The following is a 25097-nucleotide window of genomic DNA, read 5'->3' on the forward strand; positions in this document are numbered from 1 at the left end:
TGAGGCCTAAGCGTGCCCCGGGCAGGGGTTACCTCACAGGACCCTATGCAGGGGTCTTCCTAAAGCAGAACAGAGCCAGCAGCAAAGGCCAGCAAGCTCAGCGGCAAAGCAGAAGCCTCGGAAGCTGTACAGGTCCCCAAGCAGCATGGTGGTGGCCAGCGGCAGCAGTGATGTGAAGACAGCATCTGACATCTGACCTGAACCACAGCACACCTGCCCAGCAACATAAGAATAGACATGGGTAATCTGGTGTTTTCAGTCGCCTCATATGCATGTGAAAGCTGGGCAATGAATAAGGGAGACCAAAGAAGAACTGACGCCTCTGAGTTACCGTGCTGGTGAAGAATGTTGAATATACCATGAACTGTCAAAAGAAGGAACAAATCTGTCCTGGAAGAAGTACAGCCAGAATGCTCCTTAGAAGCAAGAATGGCGAGACTACATCTCACTTCCTTTGGACATGTTATGAGGAGGGACCAGTCCCTAGAGAAGGACATCATGCTTGGTAAAGTAGATGGTCAATAAAAACGAGACTCTCAACGAGATGGATTGACACAACGGCTACAACAATGGGCTCAAGCACAACAAGGATTGTGAGGATGGCGCTAGACCGGGGCTGCACACACACAGGAGTGCCACGGCAAGTCTGTCCAGCTCTGTGTATGTGGAGGGCAGCCGACGCGGAGGCCAGGTGGAGAGTAAACAGAACGATCCCTGCTGCAGCGCCACCAGGTTACACTGATTTTTACACACCTCTGAACCCCCTCTCATGGCACTCACCCAGCTACCTTGTAGCTGCATGCCTGTCTCCCCCACAACAATGGGGGGTCTGGGAGAGGAGACTGAAGGCCACCTTGTGACCCCAAATGGAAACTGGGAACCCGGGGTGGAGAAGGGGAGAGTGTTGACATATCACGGGATTGGCAACCAATGTCACAAAACAACTGTTTAATGAGAAATACGTTCTGTAAACTTTCACCTAAATACAAAAAAAAAAAAAAAGAATTGGTCTCTAAGGATGGGAAGGGTGCAATGTCCAGACAAATCATGGATGTGGGTGGAGACTTTCTCACGGGATGTGGAGTCCCTCACGGTCTCTGACAGCTGGGAGAGGGGTCAGATGTGGCCAAGCCGGAGAGGAACCAGCCTGTTTCAGCAGGCTGAAACCCTGCAGGTGGAGGGCCTTCCTTTAAGGATGCCGTGAATATTCAGTCACATGGCACTATCATCGCCTGCTCTTTGGGCTAACGTTCTGGAACATTTTACTGCATGCGATTTATGTCCTCTTCATCCCCGAGAGTACACTTCACCGCAGAGGCTCTCTGTGCCCACAGGAGTACAGGGCAGGGCAGAGCTAGTCTGGACTCCTTCAGCTGAGACATGAGCTCCACTGGCACACTGATGACACCTAAGCAGAAAGCCTGCCTCAGGAACTTTGATGAGGCAAACTCAGGCCCAGTTCCTGCGATCAGCATCATCTGCCCTCCCAGCCTGGGCCCCAGTGGAGCCCTCCACAGATGGGGCAGTGGCCCACAGTCCTGCCGGGGAAAGACATGGCAGCACCATCACGTCTCTGGAGCCCACCAAGGGCAGAGAGGGGCCAGGCTTCCCTTCCCTAGGAAGCGCTGATGAACCTGGAAAAGCTCACAATCCAGCTCTCTCTGCAGACCACCCCAGGAGAAGACCCGAATCAGCACCTGAAGTGGAGGATGCAGTGGAAGGGCCCACAGGCTCCCAGAGAGTTAGGAAGACTTGCCAGAAGCAGCCGGGCTGCCCTACGCCCTGCTGGGAGCCTGCGGGGAGGACATGCCAGCCTCAATGGCTAAGGAAGGGACCCATTTGGGGAACAGTTGCCTCTCAGTCTCAAAATACCTAAACCCACATGACCTCTACCTCGCTCCAAAACAGGCCCTTCACTCCAAAGAGGCCAAGTTCTTCGTGGCCCTCTGCAGGACCATGCTCGTTCCAGTCTCCAAGCTTGGCTCCCACCCGAAATACGCCACTTCTCCCTGCTACCAAGCTGACTCAAGGCCCAGCTCAACCCCTACCTGCCCCACAACGCCTTCTCTGGTTACTTAGCCAGAACGTCCACATTCCAGGAAGTCAGAGCTTGGCCTGACCAAGCCCACACTCCACGGAAGCCACCACCCTCTCTCCTCCCAGCTACATTATACTCCGCTCAGTGCGGGAATGAGGTACCATCCCTCTCCCCTCATCCTCCTCTATTCTCAATCTCTTACTAAAGTGTTGGGCAACCCAGGAAGTGTCTCCCAAATACCCACGAGAGACTTACACTTCACATTATGTCCCCAGTCACGTCTCCTCCCCCAGCACAGGGTCATCTCATTAGCTCATCTAACGCTCAGTCATGTGCTCGCCCTGCTTACCCTCCAAGGCTCCCTTCTCCATCATGCCCATCCTGTCCTGCCCCGAGGGGCCTTCCATTCCCCCTGTGTGGCCCAGCAACTCCTGCAGCACCCAGCGTGATGACTGCCCACCCGTCTGTGCTTCCCTGGGGAGCTCACCTCTAAATGTCACAGCCAGGGCTCCACAAGGGCAGGGCACACAGCCAGTGGCAGAAAATAGCTGTGGAGTGAGTTTATGGATCAGCCCACTCCAGTTAGTATCTTCTGCTGCGAAGGAGTAAAATTAAGCGCAAAAGATCATTCTACCTCGAGACCACAGGTTTTCTTTAGATTTGTGCGCCCCAGTGGGTCCTCTTTAGATTTGTGCGCCCCAGTGGGTCCTGCCAGCGGGCAGCCGCCTTCCGTGGGGAAAGGGGGAAACTGCTGGAAGTCTGAGAGACACCTGAGCAATCCTTCCTCCATTCAGCGAGCATCCCTGGGGCAGGGGGGATGCATCGCTGATCTGGTACAAGCTGTAATTTCAAGAGCAGCATCAAAGATGAGCAGAGCCTGCCCAGAATGTCAACCCATTTGTCTTAGCTTTCTTCATGCAGAAAATGTTCTCATTTACTCACGTCACTGCAGCTAAGAACTTAAAGGAGAGCATGAAACCTTAAATCAATGACTGGACTCGTTAAAGCGACTTGATTTAATGTACGTTGTTGTTGTTATTAGGTGCCATCCAGTTGGTTCCGACTCATAGCGACCCTGTGTACAACAAAACGAAACACTGCCCAGTCCTGTGCCATCCTCACAATCGTTGTTATGCTTGAGCCCACTGTTGGAGCCACTGTGTCAATCCATTTCATTGAGGGTCTTCCTCTTTTTTGCTGACCCTCTATTCTACCAAGCATGATGTCCTTCTCCAGGAACTAGTCCTTCCTGATAACATGTCCAAAGTATGTGAGACAAAGTCTCGCCATCCTTGCTTCTAAGGAGCATTCCGGCTATACTTCTTACAAGACAGATTTGTTTGTCCTTCTGGCCGTCCATGGTATATTCAATATTCTTCACCAACATCATAATTCAAAGGCGTCAATTCTTCTTCAGTCTTCCTTATTCATTGTCCAGCTTTCACATGCACATGAGGCGACTGAAAACACCACGGCTTGGGTCAGGGGCACCTTAGTCCTTAAAGTGACATCTTTGCTTTTTAATACTTTAAGGAGATCTTTTGCAGCAGATTTGCCCAATGCAATGCGTCGTATATATACTGACAATTTCACCTCTTTTTTTTTTTTTAACAAGCAGTGGAGGACTTCTGTAATGGCACCATATTTAGCTACTCAATTTTTCCAGAGTAGTTGCTGCCATGTGCTGGTAGTTAAAATGCTGCTGCCAAGTGCACCTGCAGGAGCAGATTGTATGTTGTGTACATGCTAACAACCCTTGTCTCCCCACAAAGAGGAACAGAGAGCACCCCATGGGGACCTGTCCTCACGCCCTTCAGCACTCTGCATGTATGAACTCCTTTAACGCTCACAGTACTATGACGTCCGTATTGTTACCACCCCCATTTTTACGGATTAGGAAATTGAGGCAAAGCTTGCCCAAAGCCACACACAGGTGGTAAGTGATAACGGCAGGATTCGCACCCAGGCCACCTACGGCCTCTGGCGGCCTGTCACTCAGAAGCACAGGTTCTGTGGGCTTATCTCCTCGCTCCAGGCCATACTTGGTTAGTACCCACGGCAATGTCACTCAACTACAAAGCAGAAAGGGGCCCCGTGACTCTAGGATTCTCCAGCTAGCTGACATTATCACAAGCTGAGCCCATCCTCCCGTGAACCTGGGCTCCAGAAACCTGTAGCGGGGGCGGGGGCAGATGGCAGTCCTGACTCCCAGCACTGTCCCAGAGGCACCTCCAAATTGTCTTGCGACTGCCGGTTCCGACAAAGCTTCATCCAGTTGTGCCACCCACTCTCCCACCACGCCGTGAGAATGCACCTGACGAGGCAGCGCCTGCCGCCCCGCTCTGGCGACACGTCTGTGACTGCTGCCGCTCCCACCACTCCTGCTGTCTCGTGTGACACGTTTCCCAGGTGAGGTGCTCCTGTCTGGTTACTGAAATGGAAGCCTGGCCTGGACACCCACCAGGAGGGCTGTCACCAGCCAGGGGCAGGGCAGGGGGTGCCTGCACCCCCACGCTTTCCAGTTTGCATTCACTCTCGCGGAAGCTGGCTCCACGAAGGCAGGGACGTGACCTGTCACAGTCCCCACTACCCAGGCTTCCAACCGGTTCATTCCGGCTCCAACCCCTGCTGAGAATGTGCATTTCCACCCCAGATGTTTGGCATCAGAATCTACAGTCTGACAAGATCCCCAGGTGATTCTTATATGTAATAAATATTGAGAACCACTGCTCTACTACTGGTTCTCAGAATTGGTCCCTAACCAGCACGTTAACATCGCCTGGGAACTTGTTAGAAATGCACATTCTCAGCAGGGGTTTGAACCTGAACCGGTGGGTTCAAAGCCCTGCCCACTGCAGCCTCAGCGCCTGGCACACAGTAGCTGCGCAATAAATACACACTTTTAATAAAATGAGGAGCTCTGGTGGTGCAGTGGTTAACGGCTCGGCTGCTAACCAAAAAGGTCAGCAGCTCGAATCCACCAGCTGGTCCTTGGAAACCCTATGGGGCAGTTCTACTCTGTCCTGTAGGGTCGCTATGAGTCGGAATCGACTCGACGGTAACGGGTTTAATAAAACGAAGTATTCAGCTAAAAACCCGTAATAACCTTTCCCCCAGTGTGTAGGAAAGAAAAGTGTTGATGGAAGCTTCAGCTCCTTGCCCGCCTTTTTTTAAACATTGGCATTGGTCCCCACTTGTCTCTAGGAGACTGTGATGTCAGAAGGTATTTGATTTAGAACAAAACTACACAGCAAATTATTTGAAGTTTATAAAACCACTTCATGCTCATCCCCAGCAAACACTACAGCGTCACCCTGACCTTCCGCCACGGAGCCGCCTGTGTCAGCCCCACAGGGGGCTTACATCCATGCCCTCACTTCATCCCAGATCTCCCTGGGAGGCTGTGTTATCCCCCTTTACAGATGAAGACCCCGAGGCACAGATCAGGTCACACAGCTGGTGACGTCACCACCAGGGGGAGAACCCCGATCTCTCAACTGCACTCGGCTGACAAGTGCCAGGAAAACGCCAGAGCTTTCTCCACCAGAACAAAAGCTGATCAAAAGTTGATTTTCCTTTGACCAGTGAGCAGGAAAGAGAGTGGGAATCAGGAAGAGTGACTTCCAAAAGCCATAAAATAACCTCACTGGGAAGGGAATTCCTCACAGGCACAGACTGGCAGGAAGATGCTCCAGTAAGCTGAGGGCAGTCGGTTCAGCCCTCTGACCGCTTACCTGCGGGGCCCCCCATGATGTCACGTTATGGCCATTTCTATTCAAAACCCCCAAATAAAGCTGTGCCCAGCAATCCCTGTGTCTCCAAAGAGTTTCTACCACATTCCATTGTGTTGGGCACCATCTGCCCTGTCTTGACTTGACTGACTCATCTAGTCACATCTAAACATAAAAAAGAACATAATAAACACCCCTAACCTCCTTACGTATCAGACTTTTCAGGCAAGGTAAGTACACCACCTTCACTGAAAGCCAGGCCATGGGTGTGTTTGCGTTCTTTCTGCTGCCATCTAGGTCTGACCACCAATGTCTGCCAGTTTTGGGGGACATTCATCTCATACCCTCATCCCTGCCTCCCCCAACAACAGCAACAAAAAAGGCATGCCCGGAACCACCTGCCCAATCTCCCATTCAGTAGTAAGAGGTGCATGGTATTACCTCCCAGAAGCTATCGCTGGAGACTTCTACGCCAACGGAATCATCGTAAGCGACAGACATTTCTTCAAAGGGTGAGGGAGCACCAGGGTATGCTTGGATTCAGAAGCCGACTTCAGATGCTCAAAATCTGTAGGAAAACCTATGAAAGAGAAACAGACACAATCGTGGTTTTTAAATTCCCATGGTCAAGAAGCAAGCCGTCTCCATTTTACAGACGACTTCCCATTGCCATCACCGCCTTTGGTACAGAACAGTCTGAATGTTTCCCGTTGGTGGAAGAGAGTCAAGAGACTCCACTGAACTCTAGGCACTGCACACGTGTGCCTGTGTGTGCGTGTGCGAGCGTGTGTGCATCTCACATTAACAAGTAAACTTTACTTTCCAACGTCTTACCAAAAAGCTCCTGAACTTTATGGGAACAGTTTGCATTCCTACGTCAACGGACAGTAACCTTACTAAATACCCCCTCCCCTGAAGAAAAGGAGAGTGTGAGGAGAACACGCAAAAGCAGGCAGCGTCCCTGCTTCTCTGGCTCCTCCTTTCCCAGCCTGGTCTACTCAGCAGCAGGGCTAGGACCAGGGGTAAAATTCGAGTGGCAATAATCCCACCTTTGACACCTGACTCCACTCTCCAAAGAGTTTCCACCACATTCCACTGTGTTGGGCACCGTCTGCCCAGTCTTGACTGACTCATCTCAGGCCACTGAAGCCCCAAATCCAGACCATTTATTCTGACACCGTCTATGTGAGGCTCAAGTACAAAGAGTGAAGACAAAAAAGCTAAGTGCGTCATCTCTGAGTAACATACTCAGTGTTCTAAAATCCAGGCAAAGGTACAGGGGTGATTATTCCTCCTGACAGAGGAAAGAAGTCGATGGATCCCTGTCACAAATCACTTTGATAGAATGACCCGTTCACAGCCCACATGGGACCTTCTGATTTCTTGGTGAAAAGGTGATTCCATCCTTCTTTACACCATCCCGTGTTCGGATTACAAAGCCAGAGATCTGGAACTTTCTTAACTATTGTATTCAGGAGTGCAAAGTCTCAGCTTAGCAGCCGGAGAGGGCGGGAGGGGGTGGGACATAGTGACCAACACTTTTTGAGCACCTACAAAGTGCAAGACTTTGCTCCAGCTACTTTTCCGTATGTTATCCCATTGAATATCCTCACAAGTCTCTGTGAGACAGTCTAGAACCACAGTAAGGAACACAGGTTCTACAGTCAGACTGCCTGGGCTTGAATCCCAGAAAAAGTGCTACAAGATGTGGCCTGCATGCCAAGGCCCAGGACAAAGGGGTCTGAGCAACCTTTCTGGCAGCCTCAGGGTCAGAGTGACACACAGCCCCTGGGGCAAGTTACCACAATTGCCTTAACTACACGGTGGAGAGAACATTGGAGCCTTGGGGAGGGCCAAATGAGGCAATACACACAAGGGCTAGAACAATACTTGGTTCACAGTAAGGGTTCAAAAAATGTTGATTATTATTATTATAACTATAAGCCCTTTGTCAATCTTTTTTTTTATTGTTATTAGTTTAATTTCCATTTTATAGTTGTGCAAACTGGTGCTCAGAGAGGTTGAGTCACCTGCCTATGGTCACCCAAGTAATAAATGGTGAAGACCAGCATTTGACACCGCGTCTGTCTGCTAAGGGAATGTTTCCTCCATTATACCAAGATGTTTTCCAAATGATCTCAAATTTAAATTAATTCGATGTCCTATAACCTGAGCGTTATTTGCTAATTAAAAAGCTTTACTCTGGTGGACTGCAGAGCTTCCAGAGGTGAGCCCGCAACTGGACAGACAGTAAGTGCAAAGCAAGGAACAGATCAGGTACTCCAAAGCCAAGTTCTCCAAACACACTCAAGATATAAACGGACAGGGTTGTGTGGTTAGGACACACGTGCTCGTCCTAACAGCAGGCTCTCCTGGCAGATATCAGTGAGGACCAGCCAGACAGCTGGACCTCTGTCCCAGAATCACGGGTGCCATGTGTCACTCTACCCCAAGGCTGTCAAAGCGGTTGCACAGGCCCCTTTGGCCTGGGCCCTGGCATGCATGCCACATTTCATGGTATTCTCTTTTTCTGGAGCCAAGGTCCTTCTGGAATCACCCCAGCCCAGGTCTGCGGCAGCGGAAAGGCTTCTACCCAGAGCAGCTCTGCTCCAGGCTCCTGGAGGAATATCAGGGTTCTGGCCCAGCCACACCATCTGCTGGGCTGTCCAGGCAGCAGGGACAGTGCAGGAAGAGTGTTCTGCTCTGTCCTGAAGGCATCCCAACATTTGCAGGGTGAAAGCAGAGGACTTCACTTCTGCCTGGAGTCGGTCCTGGTTTAGACACTAACGACAGAACAGTCCTGCACAAGAAGATTTATGAAGAGCCTACTACATGCCAGGAGCCTAGAGAAGAGGTTGCCAGTGGAGTTAGAACTAAAGACACCCAGGAGTCAACTTTTAGGAGCAAGAGCCTGAGTCGCTGGGAAGCCGCGTGTCTTAGTTATCTAGCGCTGCTATAACAGAAATATCACATGGATGGCTTTATCAAAGAGAAGTTTATTTCCTCACAGTAAAGTAGGCTAAAAGTCCAAATTCAGGGTATCAGCTAGCTCCAGGGGAAGGCTTTCTCTCTCTGTCAGCCTTCTCATCAATGTTCCCCTAAACTAGGCACTTCTTCGCACAGGGACCCCAGGTCCAAAGGATGTACTCTGCTCCTGGCACTGCTGTCTTGGTGGTATGAGGTCCCCCTGTCTCTCCACACTAGCTTCTCTCTTTTATATCTCAAGAGATTGCCTCAAGACACAATCTAATCTTGTAGCTGAGTCCTGCCTCACTAACACAACTGCCACCCATCCTCCCTCATTAACATCATATAGGCAGGATTTACAACATACAGGAAAACAACACAATACTGGGAATCGTGGCCCAGCCAAATTGATACACACATTTTTGGGGGGACATAATTCAATCCATGACACCTCGCCACATACAGAACCAGGGAATGCTGGATCTTTGAAGGCCACAGAGATGAAGCGTGCTCTAGCTGACCAGCAGGACTGGGAAGGCCTGCAAGGGCACGAGGCTTGTCCAAGGTCATGCAGTGGCAGAGTGGGGGAAGGCTTCCTTGCTCATGCCCCCTCAGTCCAGGGCCCTGGACTGCACCACAGCGCTGTGCTCAGAAACTATGACATCTCTGAGATCGTGGCTGTCCAACGAGGACCAAGTGTACCCCACTGGCATCCATGTGGCCACAGGCAATATTTACTGATTACAGTCGGCTCAATGTATCCTCATGAGAGATGCTCAGAGCTCGCTTTAATGCTGAACCAACTCCCTCCCACAAGTCCTTTAGTTCTTGTTCATCTCCCAACTTAAACATTCTCCAAGATTACATATGACTGTCATTATTAACCTAACCAAAAAAAACCAAACCCGTTGCCGTCGAGTCGATTCCGACTCATAGTGACCCTACAGGACAGAGTAGAACCACTCTATAGGGTTTCGAAGGAATGCCTGGTGGATTCGAACTGCCAATCTTTTGGTTAGCAGCTGTAGCTCTTAACCACTACACCACCAGGGTTTCCTTATTAACCTAAATAAAACAAAATTAGGAAGGCAAATCTCCTTTTGTAAAACTGTACAAGGCATTCCAGACTCAACATAAATGACTTGTGGAAGCTCTGAACTTCACTTCTGAGTTGTAGTCATTCAGAATTAACAGCCCTTTCCTTCTGAACCCTCTAAGGAGATCTTACCCAGTATCTCCCTGAACTGTGCAGTCTCTTCTAAAAGGTCGTAAACCAACAAAGACATCTAAAGTCCCATAGGGGAAACTGAGGCAAGGCATTACAAACCCAAAGAGACATAGCTGATGAGGGGAGGAACTGAAGACCTCCTGCCCAGAGAATTAGTAGTTCATGAGATAACACAGACAAGAGCATCTGCTTAGGAGCGCCTAGGATGTGGGAAATGCACAGGCTTTGGAATCTGAAAATTCAGGTTCAAATTCCAGTTCTCCATTGACCGGCCGTGTGACGGTGGGAAAGCCACTTCATATCTCTAAGCCCTAGCTCCCCCAGCTGTGCCTCCCTGGTCTCAGGGATGGTTAAACGAGGTGACATAAGGGTGCCCAGATCGTGGGTTGCAGGGTTTCCCTCAATGGGAGTGTCCTCCTGAGCCAATATTTTTGTTCCAAGGGTCTCATGACTTCTTTCAGCTCCACATGACAGTCACAAGGAACGCAGGCAAAAGGGAGAACATAAGGGGATCATAACAAATTATGAATAACATTACGAAGAATGGGAATTCCAGAACACTTAATTGTGCTCATGAGGAACCTGTACTTAGAGCAAGAAGCAGTCGTTCAAACAGAACAAGGGGATACTGTGTGGTTTAAAGTCAGAAAAGGTGTGCGTCAGGGTTGTATCCTTTCACCATAGTTACTCAATCTGTATGCGGAGCAAATAATCCGAGAAACTGGAATGTATCAAGAAGAACAGGGCATCAGGATTGGAGAAAGACTCATTAACAACCTGCAATATGCAGATGACACAACCTTGCCTGCTGAAAGTGAACAGGACTTGAAGCACTTATTAATGAAGATCAAAGACCACAGCCTTCAGTATGGATTACACCTCAACATAAAGAAAACAAAAAATCCTCACAACTGGACCAGTAAGCAACATCATGATAAACGGAGAAAATATTTAAGTTGTCAAGGATTTCATTTCACTTGGATCCATAATCAACACCCATGGAAGCAACAGTCAAGAAATCAAAAGACGTGTTGCATTGGGCAAATCTGCTGCAAAAGATCTCTTTAAAGCAAAGATGTCACTCTAAGGACTAAGGTGTGCCTGACCCAAGCCATGGTTTTCAATCACCTCATATACATGTGAAACCTGGACAATGAACAGGGAAGACCAAAGAAGTACCGATGCCTTTGAATTACGGTGTTGGCGAAGAATGTTGAATATACCATGGACTGCCAGAAGAACGAACAAATCTGTCTTGGAAGAAGTACAGACAGAATGCTCCTTAGAAGCAAGGATGGCGAGACTACGTCTCACACACTTTGGACATGTTATCAGGAGGAACCAGTCCCAGGAGAAGGACATCATGCTTGGTAGAGTAGAGGGTCAGCAAAAAAGACCCTCAACGAGAGGGATTGACACAGTGGTTGCGATAATGGGTTCAAGCCTAACAACGATTGTGAGGATGGTGCAGAACCAGGCAGTATTTCGTTCTGTTTTACATAGGGTTGTTGTGAGTCTGAACCAACTCAATGGCACCTAACAACAACAACAAGGGGACAAGAGGAGTCCCTGGTGCAAAAGGTTAACACGCTTGGTTGCTAACCAAAAGGTTGGAGGTTCTAGTCCACCAGAGGCACCTCAGAAGAAAGGCCTGGCGATCTACTTCCAAAAAATCAGCTATTGAAAACCCCATGGAGCACAGTTCAACTCTGACACACATGGGGTCGTCATGAGTCAGAACTGACTCGATGGCAACTCGTGGAAGGGGGCAAGGGTCGGTACCCCAGAAAAAAACCGACTGATGTCCAAGCACTGTCGACCTGAGATGGCATCTCTGACATTCACAGAGCAAGCTCAACCTCTGGTGACTTGGGTGCAGGCCCCAGCCACCCAAGCCGAGCTCTCAGTGGGCAACTTGCAAGGCCCCCTGCTTTCCTGCCCCTCCTCCCGGAGCTCTGGAGAGGGGCCCTGTCTACCGCCCCACCCTTCCCAAAGTTCCCTGCCCCAACCTCAGCAATACTGGCAGCTCCTGGCTCTCCTCCTCCCTCTCCAGCAAACCCTCCTTTCTTTCTTCCCAGCGAAAGCACACCCTAAGGTCCATTGTTGAAGTTCTCTCTGAATCTCCCAGCAATGATCTCACCCACTCCTATGGCTTCAAACATCACCAATACACAGAGAAACAGCAGCACCTCTTTCGAGACTCAGCCTCTCAGTAAAACAGGGTGAGAATATTTGCTCCACAGGACTGTTATGAGGATGGTTGCTGTTGGCTGCTGTCCAGTCAGCCCTTGATTCATGGCGACCCCACACACAAAGGAACGAAGGGCTGCCGGCTCCTGCGCCATCCCTGTGATCAGCTGCAGATCTGACCATGTTATAAGAATTAGAGTTGAATAAAAATCACTTGGCATACATCTGGAAACCCTAGTGGCATAGCGGTTAAAAGCTACGGCTGCTAACTAAAAGGGTGACAGTTCGAATTCACCAGGCGCTCCTTGGAAACTCTATGGTTTTTTGTTTTGGACTGCATCTGACGCTCTAAATGTGGTAGCCATTACTCTTAAAGTCATCACCCAGCAAGCCACCCAAAGGTACCAAGAAGTGTCAGTTGGGGTGGATTTTGTGCTTTGTTTTCCCATTACCGTTGCTACTGGAATAAGCATTTTGGCTGACGCTTCCATTCACCACTTAGGACACTGCCCCAAGCCCTCCTGCGCTCAGTGATGAGGCCAGTCATCAACTACTGTCCATGGAGCACTTTCGTAAGTGCAAGACACTGTGCTGAGTGCTTCACATACATGCACTTCATTTAATTCTAACAGCAATCCTATGAGATGGCTATTATCATCATGCTCCCTGTTAAAGTGGAGGAAGCCGAGGCACAGAAAGGAACTGGCTCAAGGAAGCGGTAGAGTTGAGATTTGAATACAGGCAGGCTGACACCTGAGTCCTGCTCTTAGCCACTGACCATAACCACCTCACTGATGAACTTAAATCGTCAAGAACATAAAATGTGAAAAATTAAATATACACCGCTGTGCGTTTACGAGTATACTTTACTGTCCTGTCCTCATGGACATCTGTGCAGTGGTTTTAATCTGCGTGTCCCTCCTTGATGTCCTGCATGAAGTATACATGTTGAAAATAGTTTCTCACGCTCGGTGCCTTACCTCTTCATTCCTTAATGGTGTCATTTATTTAATAGATGACTCTTCATTTTAGTATAGTCTAGTTGATGGACATTTTCTATTACAGTTAGTGCTTTTTATGCCCTGGTTAAGAAGTCTCTCCCTATGCTGAGGTGATAAAGGTATTCATTCATCTTTATTATCTTTTCAAGGTTTTCTTTTTTCATACCCAGAAATAATATTTGTGTATGATGTGACATACAAGTTTCACTGTTTTCCATATGATGATCCAATTGTCCCAGCACCCTTTACTGAATGGAGCCTTCTTCCCCTCACCACCCTGCAGTGCCACCCTTGTCCGTGTATGTAAGGATCTCTAGGCTCTCCATTCTGTCCTCCGTCTGTCCATGTGACAATACTACCCTGTCTTAATGACTATAACTTTATAAGAATTCTTGGTATCTAGTAAAGGAAGTCCTCCCACTTTTTTGGTCAAGAGTTCCTTGGCTGTCCTCGGCCCTTTGCGTTTCCACAGTGTTGCTGTTGTCAGGTGCCGTCAGGTTGCTTCCGACCCACAGCAACCCCATGTACAGCAGAACGAAACACTGCCCGGTCCTGTGCCATCCTCACAATCGCTGTCATGCTTGAGCCCATTCTTGCAGCCACTGTGTCAATTCATCTCGTCAAGGGTCTTCCTCTTCTTCCACACACATTTCCATACACATCTTAAAATCTGCTTAAGTTCCATCAACCAACCATCCCTGCGGGAGTTTTGGTGAGGATTTGACTGACTCTTCAGATCACTCTGAGAGCACTGAGTGATCTTTACGATGTTGAGTATCCTAATCCATGGATTATCCCTCCAGTAATTCAGGCCTTCACTCAGTAGGGATTTGTAGTCTTATGCAGAGCTCTTGCACACTTTTGTTACAGCATTACTCAGTATTCAATATTTGATATTATAATTGGTATCCTTTTTTTAAAAATTTCATTTTAACTGTTTACTGCTAATATACAGAGCAACTGATTTTTGTATACCGACCATGTAGCCAGCAACCTTGCACTTACGATTTCTAATAATTTACCTATAAATTAGTCTGTATTTTCTATACACACATTCACATCATATTCAAACAATGACAGTTTTATTTCTTCCTTTCCAATTCTTACAGCTTTTGTTTCATTTTCTGGCCTTACTGCACTGCAGAGAACTGCCAATAAAATGCTGAAAAGAGGTGATAATGGAGACTTTTCTTGATCTCGAAGACAAAGCTTTCAACATTTCACCATTAAGCATGGTATTGCTATAGGATTTTTAGTATATTGCTGCCAAAGCAAGCATACTACGGGACTCTTTAAAAAACCACTTTTCAGGTTAAGGAAGTTCCTGTCTACTCCAATTCTATTAAGAACTTTCATCACAAACGGATGTTTGTGTAAGACTGGCTTTATTTTTTCATAAACATTCGGCAGAATTTGTCAGTGACGTCATCCAACCTGGCGTTTTCTTTAAGCAATTTTAATTACCGATTCCAGTTCCTTAACAGGTAAAAAGATTATTCATGTATTTTCTACTTCCTGTGTACTGATTTTAGTAAGCTGAGTTTTCCTAAGGAGTCCGGTTCATTGTTTTTTTCCAAATTCATTGGCATAGAATTGTTCATACTGTCTTCTATGATCTTTTCAAAGACTAAGGGATCAGTGAGCCCTGGTGGGGCAGTGGTTAAGAGCTCGGCTGCTAACCACAAGGTCGGCAGTTTGAATCCACCAGGCACTCCTTGGAAACTCTATGAGACAGTTCTACTCTGTCCTATAGGGTCACTATGAATTGGAATCGACTCGATGGCCATGGGTTTTTTTTTTTTGGTTTAAGGGATCTTTCCATTCCCCACACTAATTTTTTGTGTGCCTTTTCTCTTGTTCAGTCTCATCAGAGGTTTATTCATTTTTAATCTTTTCAAAGAACCAACTCTGAGCTCTATTTACCTTCTCTACCGAATGCTGTGGTCTCCCTGATTTCTTCTCTGTTCTTCCCTCCCTTGGCTTCAATCTGTTGTTCTTTTTCCAACTTTTGGAGATGAAAGCTTACTTTGCTAATTTTCAGGCTTTCTTCTTTTCTAAAGTATGCACTGAAAGCTATAGATTTCCTCTAGCTACACTCCACAGGCTCATTTATTTTTCATAACAGTCTCAGGAGGCAGATATTTTTATTTCCTTTTTTGCAGATGAGAAGCAGAAGATCATAGATGAAATTTGCTTCAAGGTCACACAGCTAGTAAACCATGGCATAAGAATTCAAAACCAGGTTCTGTCTGGTTCTGAAATTCAAGTTCTTCCCATTACATTACATATAATTAACAATTTATAGTTATTGGGAAAGTGAGGATCCCTGGTGGTGCAGTGGTTAAAGTGCTCAGCTGTCAACCAAAAGGTCAGTGGTTTGAACCCACAAGTCGCTCTGTGGGAGAAAGATGTGGTATTCTCCTTCCGTGAAGATTACAGCCTTGGAAGCCCTACGGGGCAGTGCTACCCTGTCCTATAGGGTTGCTATGAGTTGGAATCGACTGAATGGCAATGGGTTTTATGAACAAAGTGCTATGATAATAATCAAGATGAATTCTTTCTCCCACAGGACATGGGCAAAGGTGGAAAGGGACTTAGAAGCAGATGACATCTGACTCAGGGGCTCTGTCCCTGGCAATCTACGACCAGTCATTGTACACAAGCAGCAGAGCCAGCTCTCAGCTCTTGGGGCTCACACAAGAAGTGCCCTCCATGCTGAACAGCTAGATTAGTTCTTTCATAGCTAGCACTTGACTCGCACCACTGACTCAGTACAGCACAACCATCAACCGCTATTCCTGGGCCCTCATGACCTCTTGAGTCACACTAGCTACACCCAGGCTCAGAGACAGTCAGGAGGGGAGTGGAGGGGAAGCCCAGAAAGCACCACGTGGCTTCACAACACAATATTCTGTATCAGCCTGAAATGCAGGAGGGGAAGACCTGCCATTATCAGCTGCTCTTGATGAGCCTCATGCATTCACTCAATAAATATTTAAGTTTCAAGAACTGAGCTAGGGCTAGACCTAGCCCATAGAACTCATGGGCTAGACCTCAATTTCTTTTGAATAAAACTGAGAAACAAATAAATTGGGCTAGAACAATGGTAAAATCAGGAAAGGCCCAAATGTTAAAATTGTCAAAAGCAAACAGAAGGAATACTCTTTGCCCTCTTAAGACTATAAATAAAGAGAAATTAGTAGTGAATGTTTGATGAGAATCAAAACAAAATCTGAGGATGTCTGCCCCATATATTTATACAAGACAAGAAAACCAACAACATCCATTGTTAAGGGGTTTAATGAACCAATCAACTGAGGCATTCTTCTTCTTTTATATATTTGTAACTTAAAACAAAACAAAGTAACCCATGTTCCTTACAGAGAACTCCAGAAAAAAAAGGACGGGAAGGATTATCCAGAGTTCTATTGCCCAAAGACAACACAACATCCAGCAACACACTCTTCCCTCCTTAAAGTGGGGTAGGGGGTGGACGCGTGTGACTAGGGTGACTATAGAGCTGTAGACAGATAACTCTAAGGTAAGGGAGGGGCCACAGAACACAGCCCATATTCTAAGAGAAAACGAGCTTCCTAAACAAAGGCCCCGAGTGCCCAGACGAACTTGGTGCTCTGTTCTCATGCACAGACTCACACCAGAGTGCTCTGACCTCCTGAGCGGGGGCCAGCAGCACACCAGGACACAGCAGCAGACCGCACCCCAGAGGAGCCAGGCTCAATCCCACAGGGACACCAGGACCACCAAGGAAGGAAACAGAAGAGCTGCCTAGCGGCCTCTAGTAGGTATTCAATCAATATCTGATGACTGAATGCTGTCCCCAAAGGAGGCTCCTGTGGCTGAAGTTTGCTATGTTTGCATCATATGAAGGAAGTCTGCTTCACCCAGATGTGGCTCTGTTGCTCCACACAAGAATCCAGTGTAAGAATTTTCCGGGAGTGCAGTAAACCAACATCAAAGCAGCCACCATGTACAGAGCACCTCCTGGCACAACTGGGTGGTCTAGTGAACCTTAGACATGTTATTTTTTTTCCTCAAAAACCCTGCAAAAGATGTATTATTGTCCCCATCTTACAGGAAGAAAACTGAGATACAAATAATTCAAATCACTAGTCAAGGGCCACACAGCTAGTAAACGCAGGGCAGGGACTCAACCCGGACCGTCTGGCTCCACACTGCCCAACTCCGTGAGGAAACAGCATGTCCAACTGCGAGTCAGTCCCAGCACCTGGGAACCCTCCATGACGGGGAGCCTTGATGTTGTTGTTAGGTGCTGTCAAGTCAGTTCCAACTCATAGCAACCCTGTGTACTACAGAACGAAACACTGCCTGGTCCTGCGTCATGCTCACAATTGTTGCTATGCTTGAGCCCATTGTTACAGCCACTGTGTCAATCCATCTCGTTGAAGGTCTTCCTCTTTTTTGCTGACCTTGTACTTCACCAAGCATGCTGTCCTCTTCCAGGGACTGGTCCCTCCGGATAACAAGGCCAAAGTATGTGAGACACAGTCTCGCCATCCTTCCTTCCAAGGAGCATTCTGGTTGTACTTCTGAGCCTGCTCCCTCAGAAAACGGGCTTGGTCCTCAGGGCTCTCCTATTAATATTGATCTCTAAACATCCCCAAAGGCCCTAGGCCTGTCAGGGAACATTCCTCAGAAATTTTTTTTATGCACAAATGTCCCTAACCATAAAAACAAAGCTGGAAACTGAGTTGGCCTCTGAGGGCAACGGGAGGACCTGAAGACCAGTTTGTCCTTCAGAAGAAGCAGGTCAGGTCGGACGCATTTCCTGGTCTTGCTTCATTCCTTTGTCCGAGGTCTGGAGCAAACCCTCCGGACTCCCAAGCCTACGAGCTATGGGACAGGTTGTTCTCTAATGCCCAGTGGTACTATGTGCTCTTGAAACACATTCACCGATGCCAAAAAAACATAAAATGTGTGGTTAATAATTAATTGGGTGCTTCTTAACTGGAAGGTGAAGTTCCTGGGAAGACAGCGTGATGTCAAGTGGAGAATGAGTCCCAGCTCCACCTCTGCGCTCAGGCATTTGTCCTCTGAGACTCCCTGGTCTCCTCTGTCAGGTACACCTCCTGCCCTCCTCTCCTCCAGGGGTATTAAGAGGCTCAGGGGTGACAACAGATGTCAAAGAACTTGGGGAAAGTGCAAAGTGACAGACAAATGAGTCATGACTGCTCTTTCCAAGACAGGGACAGAATCTACCTCTATTTCATACTGTCTAGCACACAGCAGGGAGCCCTGGTGGCAAAACAGTTTAAGTGCTCAACTGCTCATCAAAAGGTTGGTGGTTAAAACCCACCCAGCGGCTCTGTGGGAGAAAGACCTGGAGACCTACTCCGGTTAAGATCACAGCCCTAGGAAACCCTAGGGGCAGCTCTACTCTGTCACATAAGGTCGCCATGAGTCAGAATTGACTTGATGACACCCAACAAGGAGCACACAGCAGTTGACTGATTATTTCTTACTAAAGAAACCGAGCTACAATCTCAGATATAATGCTTAACATATTCTGTTAACTCTGAACAATAAACTGTCCAAGCGAATGCTCCACGGAGTGGGAGAGCGTGCCTGGCAGACACCACCCCAGTCCTCCTCTCTCACCGGGCCTGGCACAGTCAGCAGTCAGCCCTCAATAGATGTTTTCAGCATAAACACTTGTCTAAGAGGCACTCTTCAGGAATCGGGAATCCAGGAATGAGGAGGTTGGGGACGTGGTCACAGGTCTCTGGATCCCAATGACTTCTGCCGCTGCCCTACATAGTGCTGGCGAGTCACAGCCGTTCCTTAAATGGTGCTCAGCGTCTTAGAGGTTAACGGAGGAGGCCAAGGGTGCCCTTGGCCCAGGCTGGAGGTTAGCCAACCTCCCTCCTCCTCTCTGGGCCTGATAACAGGAATCAGGTAAACAAAAGGTACAAATTACATAAGTACATCTAGCTCCCCCTTAAATGCCCTTAGTTTATTCCAAAAAGAAAAAAAGAGGTTAGGTCTTTAGGCAAAAGCCTGTTACTATAAAGCAGGAAGGTTCTGGGTAACAGTACTGTGTTGCTCATCTCTCCTGAAGTCAGCCTCAGCAGACAGCCCTCTTCTGTCCTTGCTACTGCGGGCCCCCAGCACACCCACGGCTGGCCCTGTCTCGGTCATGTGCTGCTGTGCATGCCTCATGCCTCGGAAGGAGAGCACGAGGGCGGAGGCGGAGCAAGCAGCAAGCTGACTGCACTCTCAGTTTATTTTTCCTTCATTATCCGGGATGGGAAATCCTTCACTGAGAAATGACTACCATTTTTTCCAAAGCACTGTTTCGACTGGGGTGAGGGAGCATTGCACCTGAAGCAAAGGACACATGTAGCCATTTGATCTTCAGATATCTGAGTACCTCCGATGTTCCAGGTACTTTTCTAAGCCCTGTAAATGGAGCAGTGGACAAAGCAGACATGGTCCCTGCCACCTGGGGCTGACATCCTAACGGGGCAGACTGACAAGCAAGTAAAGTAAAAACAGCAGAAAGCACGAAAAGCTAGAATGCAGGCAGGCAGGTGCTATAATAAAGGAGCCCTGGTGAGCAGTGGTTAAGAGCTCAGCTGCTAACTGAAAGGTCGGCAGTTCAAATCCACCAGCTGCTCCTCGGTAGAAAGATGTGGCAGTCTGCTTCTATAAAGATTACAGCCTTGGAAACCCTACGGGGACAGCTCTACTCTGTCCTATAGAGTCACTGTGAGTCGGAATCAACTCAACGGCAACGGGTTTGGTGTTTGTGTTATTTTTTTTGAGAGAGGGGCGTGTGTAAGCATAATGGTTGGGCCTTCTGAGGATCCAGGAGGATGGGAAGTGGGCAAGCGATGGCCAGCAGAGGGAGGGCAGCAGCAAAGGCCCCGGGGGAGAGCTGGGCCCGTCCTAGCATCCAGCAGGGCGGAAGACCCACGTGCCTGCAGTGGGGGCAGGAAGAACAGCACCCGAGGACTTTGGAGAGGAAGGAATTGGTATCATTAATAAGCTGCATGCTATATCTGTGCTATTAGTTTTAAAAATTAAATCCTCAAGTACTTACAAGGTATGCTATTAAAAACCAACCCATGTATACCTATTTTCTTTGTAATTGTGCTTAGAACTATACCACTATGATCTGTTACCTGCCTTCTGAATACATGATACATTTAACAGAAAAAAAACACTTATCCTTTGACCCAACTGTTTCTTCCAAAAATTGATCCCACAGATAACTCACCCAAGAGAGTCAACTGTAGGTGTTCACTGTGGCATTATTATTATTATTATTTTTGCTTTTCCCATTTTTTAAAATTTTTATTGTACTGTATATGGTTTACAGAACAACCTAGCTTCTTATCAAACAATTAGTACACACACTGTTTTGGGACATTGGTTGCCAACCCCACGACATGTCAACACTCTCCCTTCTCGACCTTAGGTTCCCTATTACCAGGTTTCCTGTCCCCTCCTGCCTTCTAGTCTTTGCCACTGGGCTGGTGTGCCCCGTTAGTCTCGTTTTGTTTTATGGGCCTGTCTAATCTTTGGCTGAAGGGTGAACCTCAGGAGTGATTCATTACTGAGCCAAAAGGGTGTCCGGGGGCCATACTCTCGGCGGTTTTTCCAGTCTCTGTCAGGCCAGTAAGTCCGGTCTTTTTTTGTGAGTTAGAGTTTTATTCTACGCTCTTCTTCAGCTCTGTCTGGGACCCTCTATTGTGATCCCTGTCAGAGCAGTCAGTGGTGGTAGCTGGGCACCATCTAGTTGTGCTGGACTCAGTCTGGTGAAGGCTATAGTACTTGTGCATTAGTCATCTGGACTAATCTTTCCTTTGTGTCTTTGGTTTTTTTCATTCTCCCTTGTTCCAGACGGGGTGAGACCAGTAGGGTATCTTAGATGGCCGCTCTCTGTGGCATTATTTTTAACAGCAACAAACAAACAAAAATACTGATGGCTCCATGATCATGAAACTCTTAGACAAAAACAGAGTTTTTTTCAAGACCTTGTACTTCAGTATGAATTCTTAGATATGACACCAATAAGTACAAGCAACAAGAGAAAAAAATAGACAAATTGAATTTCATCAAAATAAACTTTTGTGCTTCAAAAGATACTATCAAGAAAGTTGAAAGACAACCTACAGAATGGGAGAAAATATTTGGAAATCATATAGCTGGTAAGGGTTTAACATCAGGAACATATGAAGAACTCACACAATTCAACAGCAAAAAGACAAACTCAATCCAAAAATGGGCAAAGGACTTGAATAGACACTTGTCCAAAGAAGATATACAAATGACCAATAAGTACAAGAAGAGATGCTCAACATCATTAGCTTTCAGGGAAATGCACATCAAAACCACAACGAGATACGCCTTCATGCCCACTAGGATGGCTATCATTTTTTTTAAAAAGGAAAATAACAGGTGTTGGTGAGGATGTGAAAACATTGGAAACCTCATCCATTGCTGGTGAGAATGTAAAATGGTGCAGCCACTGAGGAAAACAGTTTGGCAGCTCCTCAAAAAGTTAAACATAGAATTACCGTATGACTCAGTAATTCCACTCCTAGATATATACCAAAAAGACTAGAAAGCAGGGACTCAAATACCTGTACACTAATGTTCATTGCAGAATTATTCACAATAGCTAAAAGGTGGGGAAAAAACCCAGACGTGCATCAACAGATGAGTAGATTAGCAAAATGTTGTATGTACACATGATGGCTACCACTCTTCTGTCAATTTGTTGTACTGTGGTGGCTTGCACGTTGCTGTGAAGCTAGAAGCTATGCCACTGGAATTTCAAATACCAGCCATAGTGTGATGGATCACTTTTGTGTGGCCTTTCCAGCCATGTTCTTGTAACTCCCACCCAAGTGGTTGGGTGGGACTGTGCAGATATGGTAATTGTGGCCCACCAAAGGGATTGGTCAGTTTCGTCATCTGCTGGGCTTGAAATGAGCCACCCCAGAGTTGGGAGAGATAAGATCTGACTACCACCAAGGAAGAACAGCCAGGAGACAGTACGTCCTTTGGACCCAGGATCCTTGTGCTGAGAAGCTCCTGGAAGCAGGAGAGCAAGCTGAGAAGTGGTGGCAGAAGGGACCTGGCAGCAGGAGAGAGTGCCATGGGCTTCCTGGCCCATGGAGAGAAAAAGCTGAGTGAAGCATAGAGCCAGGGAGAGGTGTGCCTGCAAGCATGGCTAGGAATAGGCTGCCCTGATGGAAGACCTGTATTCTTGAGTGTTCCTGAGCCTGAATTGTAATCTGTAACTTCCCTAATAAACCTCATAATCGTGAGTATGGTCTATTGAGTTCTGTGTAGCCATTGCAATGAATTATTGAACCCAGCAGAGAAGTAGAGAGTGCTGTGGGAGGGATGGTTGGTGTCAGAATTGGTAAAGATGGCAAACAGAGAAGGCATGTCTGACCTCTGCCTCACAGAAAAAAGCCATGGGCTGTTGAACTTGATTCTTTTTCCCTTGTGAAGTTAGCGGTCAGACAGTGCCCAATGCCATTTTTACACTAACAGAGTCATCTACGATGTACAGGTTTCATCGGAGCTTCCAGACTAAGATAGATTGAGAAGAAGGGCCCAGTGAAAGCCTTATGAATAGCTGCAGAACACTGATACAGTGCCGGAAGATGAGCCCCTCAGGTTGGAAGGCACTCAAAATACAATTAGTGAAGAGCCGCCTCCTCAAAGTAGAGTCTACCTTAATGACATGGATGGAGTAAAGTGTTCGAGACCTTCATCTGCTGATGCGGCATGACTCAAAATGAGAAGAAGCAACTGCAAACATCCATTACTAATCAGAACATGGAATGTCCAAAGTATGAATCAAGAAAAATTGGAAGTTGTCAAAAATGAAACGGAACGCTTGCAGATGGGTGTCCTTGGCAGTAGTGAGCTGAAATGGACTGGTATTGGCCATTTTGAATCGGACAATCATATAGTCTACTATGCCAGGAATGACAAGTTGAAGAGGAACAGCATCACATTCATCATCAAAAAGAACATTTCAAGATCTATCCTGAAGTATAATTCTGTCAGTGATAGGATAATATCCATATGCCTATAAGGAAGACCAGTTAATACAACTATTATTCAAATTTACGCACCAACCATTAAGGCCAAAGATGAAGACACTGAAGATTTTTACCAATTTCTGCAGTCTGAAATTGATCAAACATGCAAACAAGATGCATTGATAATTACTGGTGATTGGAATGTGAAAGCTGGAAACAAAGAAGAAGGATCAGTAGTTGGAAAACGTGGCCTAGGTGATAGAAATGACGCTGCAGATTGCAAGATAAAATTTTGTAAGACCAATGACTTATTTCACTGCAAATACCTTTTTTAAACAATATAAACGGTGACTATACATGTGGATCTTGCCGGATGAAATACACAGGAATCAAATCAACTACATCTGTGGAAAGAGACAATGGAGAAGCTCAATATCATCAGTCAGAACAAGGCCAGAGGCCAACAAGAGAACAGACCATCAACTACTCATATGCAAGTTCAAGTCGAAGCTGAAGAAAATAAAAACAAGTCTATGAGAGCCAGTGTATGACCTTGAGTATATCCCATCTAAATTTAGAGACCATCTCAAGAATAGATTTGGTGCATTGAACAGTAATAACTGATGACGAGACAAGTTGTGGAATGACATCAAGGTCATCATACTCAAAGAAAGTAAAAGGTCATTAAAATGTCAGGAAAGAAAAGAAAGACCAAGACAGATATCAGAAGAGACTGTGAAACTTGCTCTTAAACATAGAGTAGCTAAAGTGAAAGGATGAAATGATGAAGTAAAAGAGCTGAACAGAAGGTTTCAGAGGGCAGCTAGAGAAGGCAAAGTAAAGTACACAACGAAATGTGCAAATACATGGAGCTAGAAAACCAAAAGGGAACGACACACTTGGCATTTCTCAAGCTGAAAGAACTGAAGAGAAAATTCAAGCCTCGAGTTGCAATACTGAAGGATTCCGTGGCCAAAAAACTGAACGATGCAGGAAACATCAAAAGAAGATGGGAGGAATACACAGTTACTGTAACAAAAAGAACTGGCCGACATTCAACCATTTTAGGAGGCAGCATATGATCCAGAACCAATGGTACCGAAGGAAGAATTCCAAGCTGCACTGAAGGCATTAGCAAAAGACAAGGCTCCAGATATTGATGGAATACCAACTGAGGTGTTAAACACAACACTGGAAGCGCTCATTTGTCTATGTCAAGAAATTTGGAAGACAGCTACCTGGCCAACCAACTGGAAGAGGTCCATATACGTGCCTATTCCATAGGAAGGTGATCCAGCAGAATGTAGAAATTATCAAACAATATCATTAATATCACATGCAAGTAAAATTACGCTGAAAATAATTCAAAAATGGTTGTAGCAGTACATAGACAGGGAACTGCCAGAAATTCAAAGAGATTCAGAAGACGACTCTGCACAAGGGATAACACTGCTGATGTCAGCTGGATCTTGGCTGAAAGCAGAGACTACCAGAAAGATGTTTACTTGTGTATTATCAACTACGTGAAGGAATTCAACTGTATGGATCATAACAAATTATGGATAACATACGAAGAATGGGAATTTCAGAACATTTAATTGTGCTCATATGGAACCTGTACACAGACCAAGAGGCAGTTGTTCGAATAGAACAAGGGGATACTATGTGTTTTAAATCAGGAAAGGTGTACATTAGGGTTGTATCCTTTCATTACACTTATTCAATCTGTATACTGAGCAAATAACCCAAGAAGCTGGATTATATGAAGAATGGGGCATCAGGATTGGAGGAAACCTCATTAACAACCTGCAATATGCAGATAACACAACCTTGCTTGCTGAAAGTAAACAGGACATAAAGCACTTACTGATGAAGATCAGAGACTACAGCCTTCAG

General features: G+C 46.7%; 1 protein-coding gene across 4 annotated transcripts in view; it reads right to left on the minus strand.

The window, feature by feature from the left end:
• PACSIN2 (protein kinase C and casein kinase substrate in neurons 2) overlaps positions 1–25097 on the minus strand; it is a 118965-nt gene that overhangs the window by 44330 nt on the left and 49538 nt on the right. For 3 of the 4 annotated variants that reach the window (XM_023734595.1, XM_023734596.1, XM_023734597.1), the window contains exon 2: positions 6211–6349. In XM_023734595.1, the coding sequence (XP_023590363.1) occupies positions 6211–6270 (60 nt within the window). In that variant the 5' untranslated portion in view covers positions 6271–6349. Of the gene's footprint in view, positions 1–6210; positions 6352–25097 lie in introns of those variants that run through there. The other variant, XM_004379990.2, reaches the window with a different exon arrangement.

This window comes from Trichechus manatus, unplaced genomic scaffold, assembly GCF_000243295.1.
Source record: "Trichechus manatus latirostris isolate Lorelei unplaced genomic scaffold, TriManLat1.0 scaffold00069, whole genome shotgun sequence".
Classification (NCBI taxonomy): Eukaryota; Metazoa; Chordata; class Mammalia; order Sirenia; family Trichechidae; genus Trichechus; species Trichechus manatus.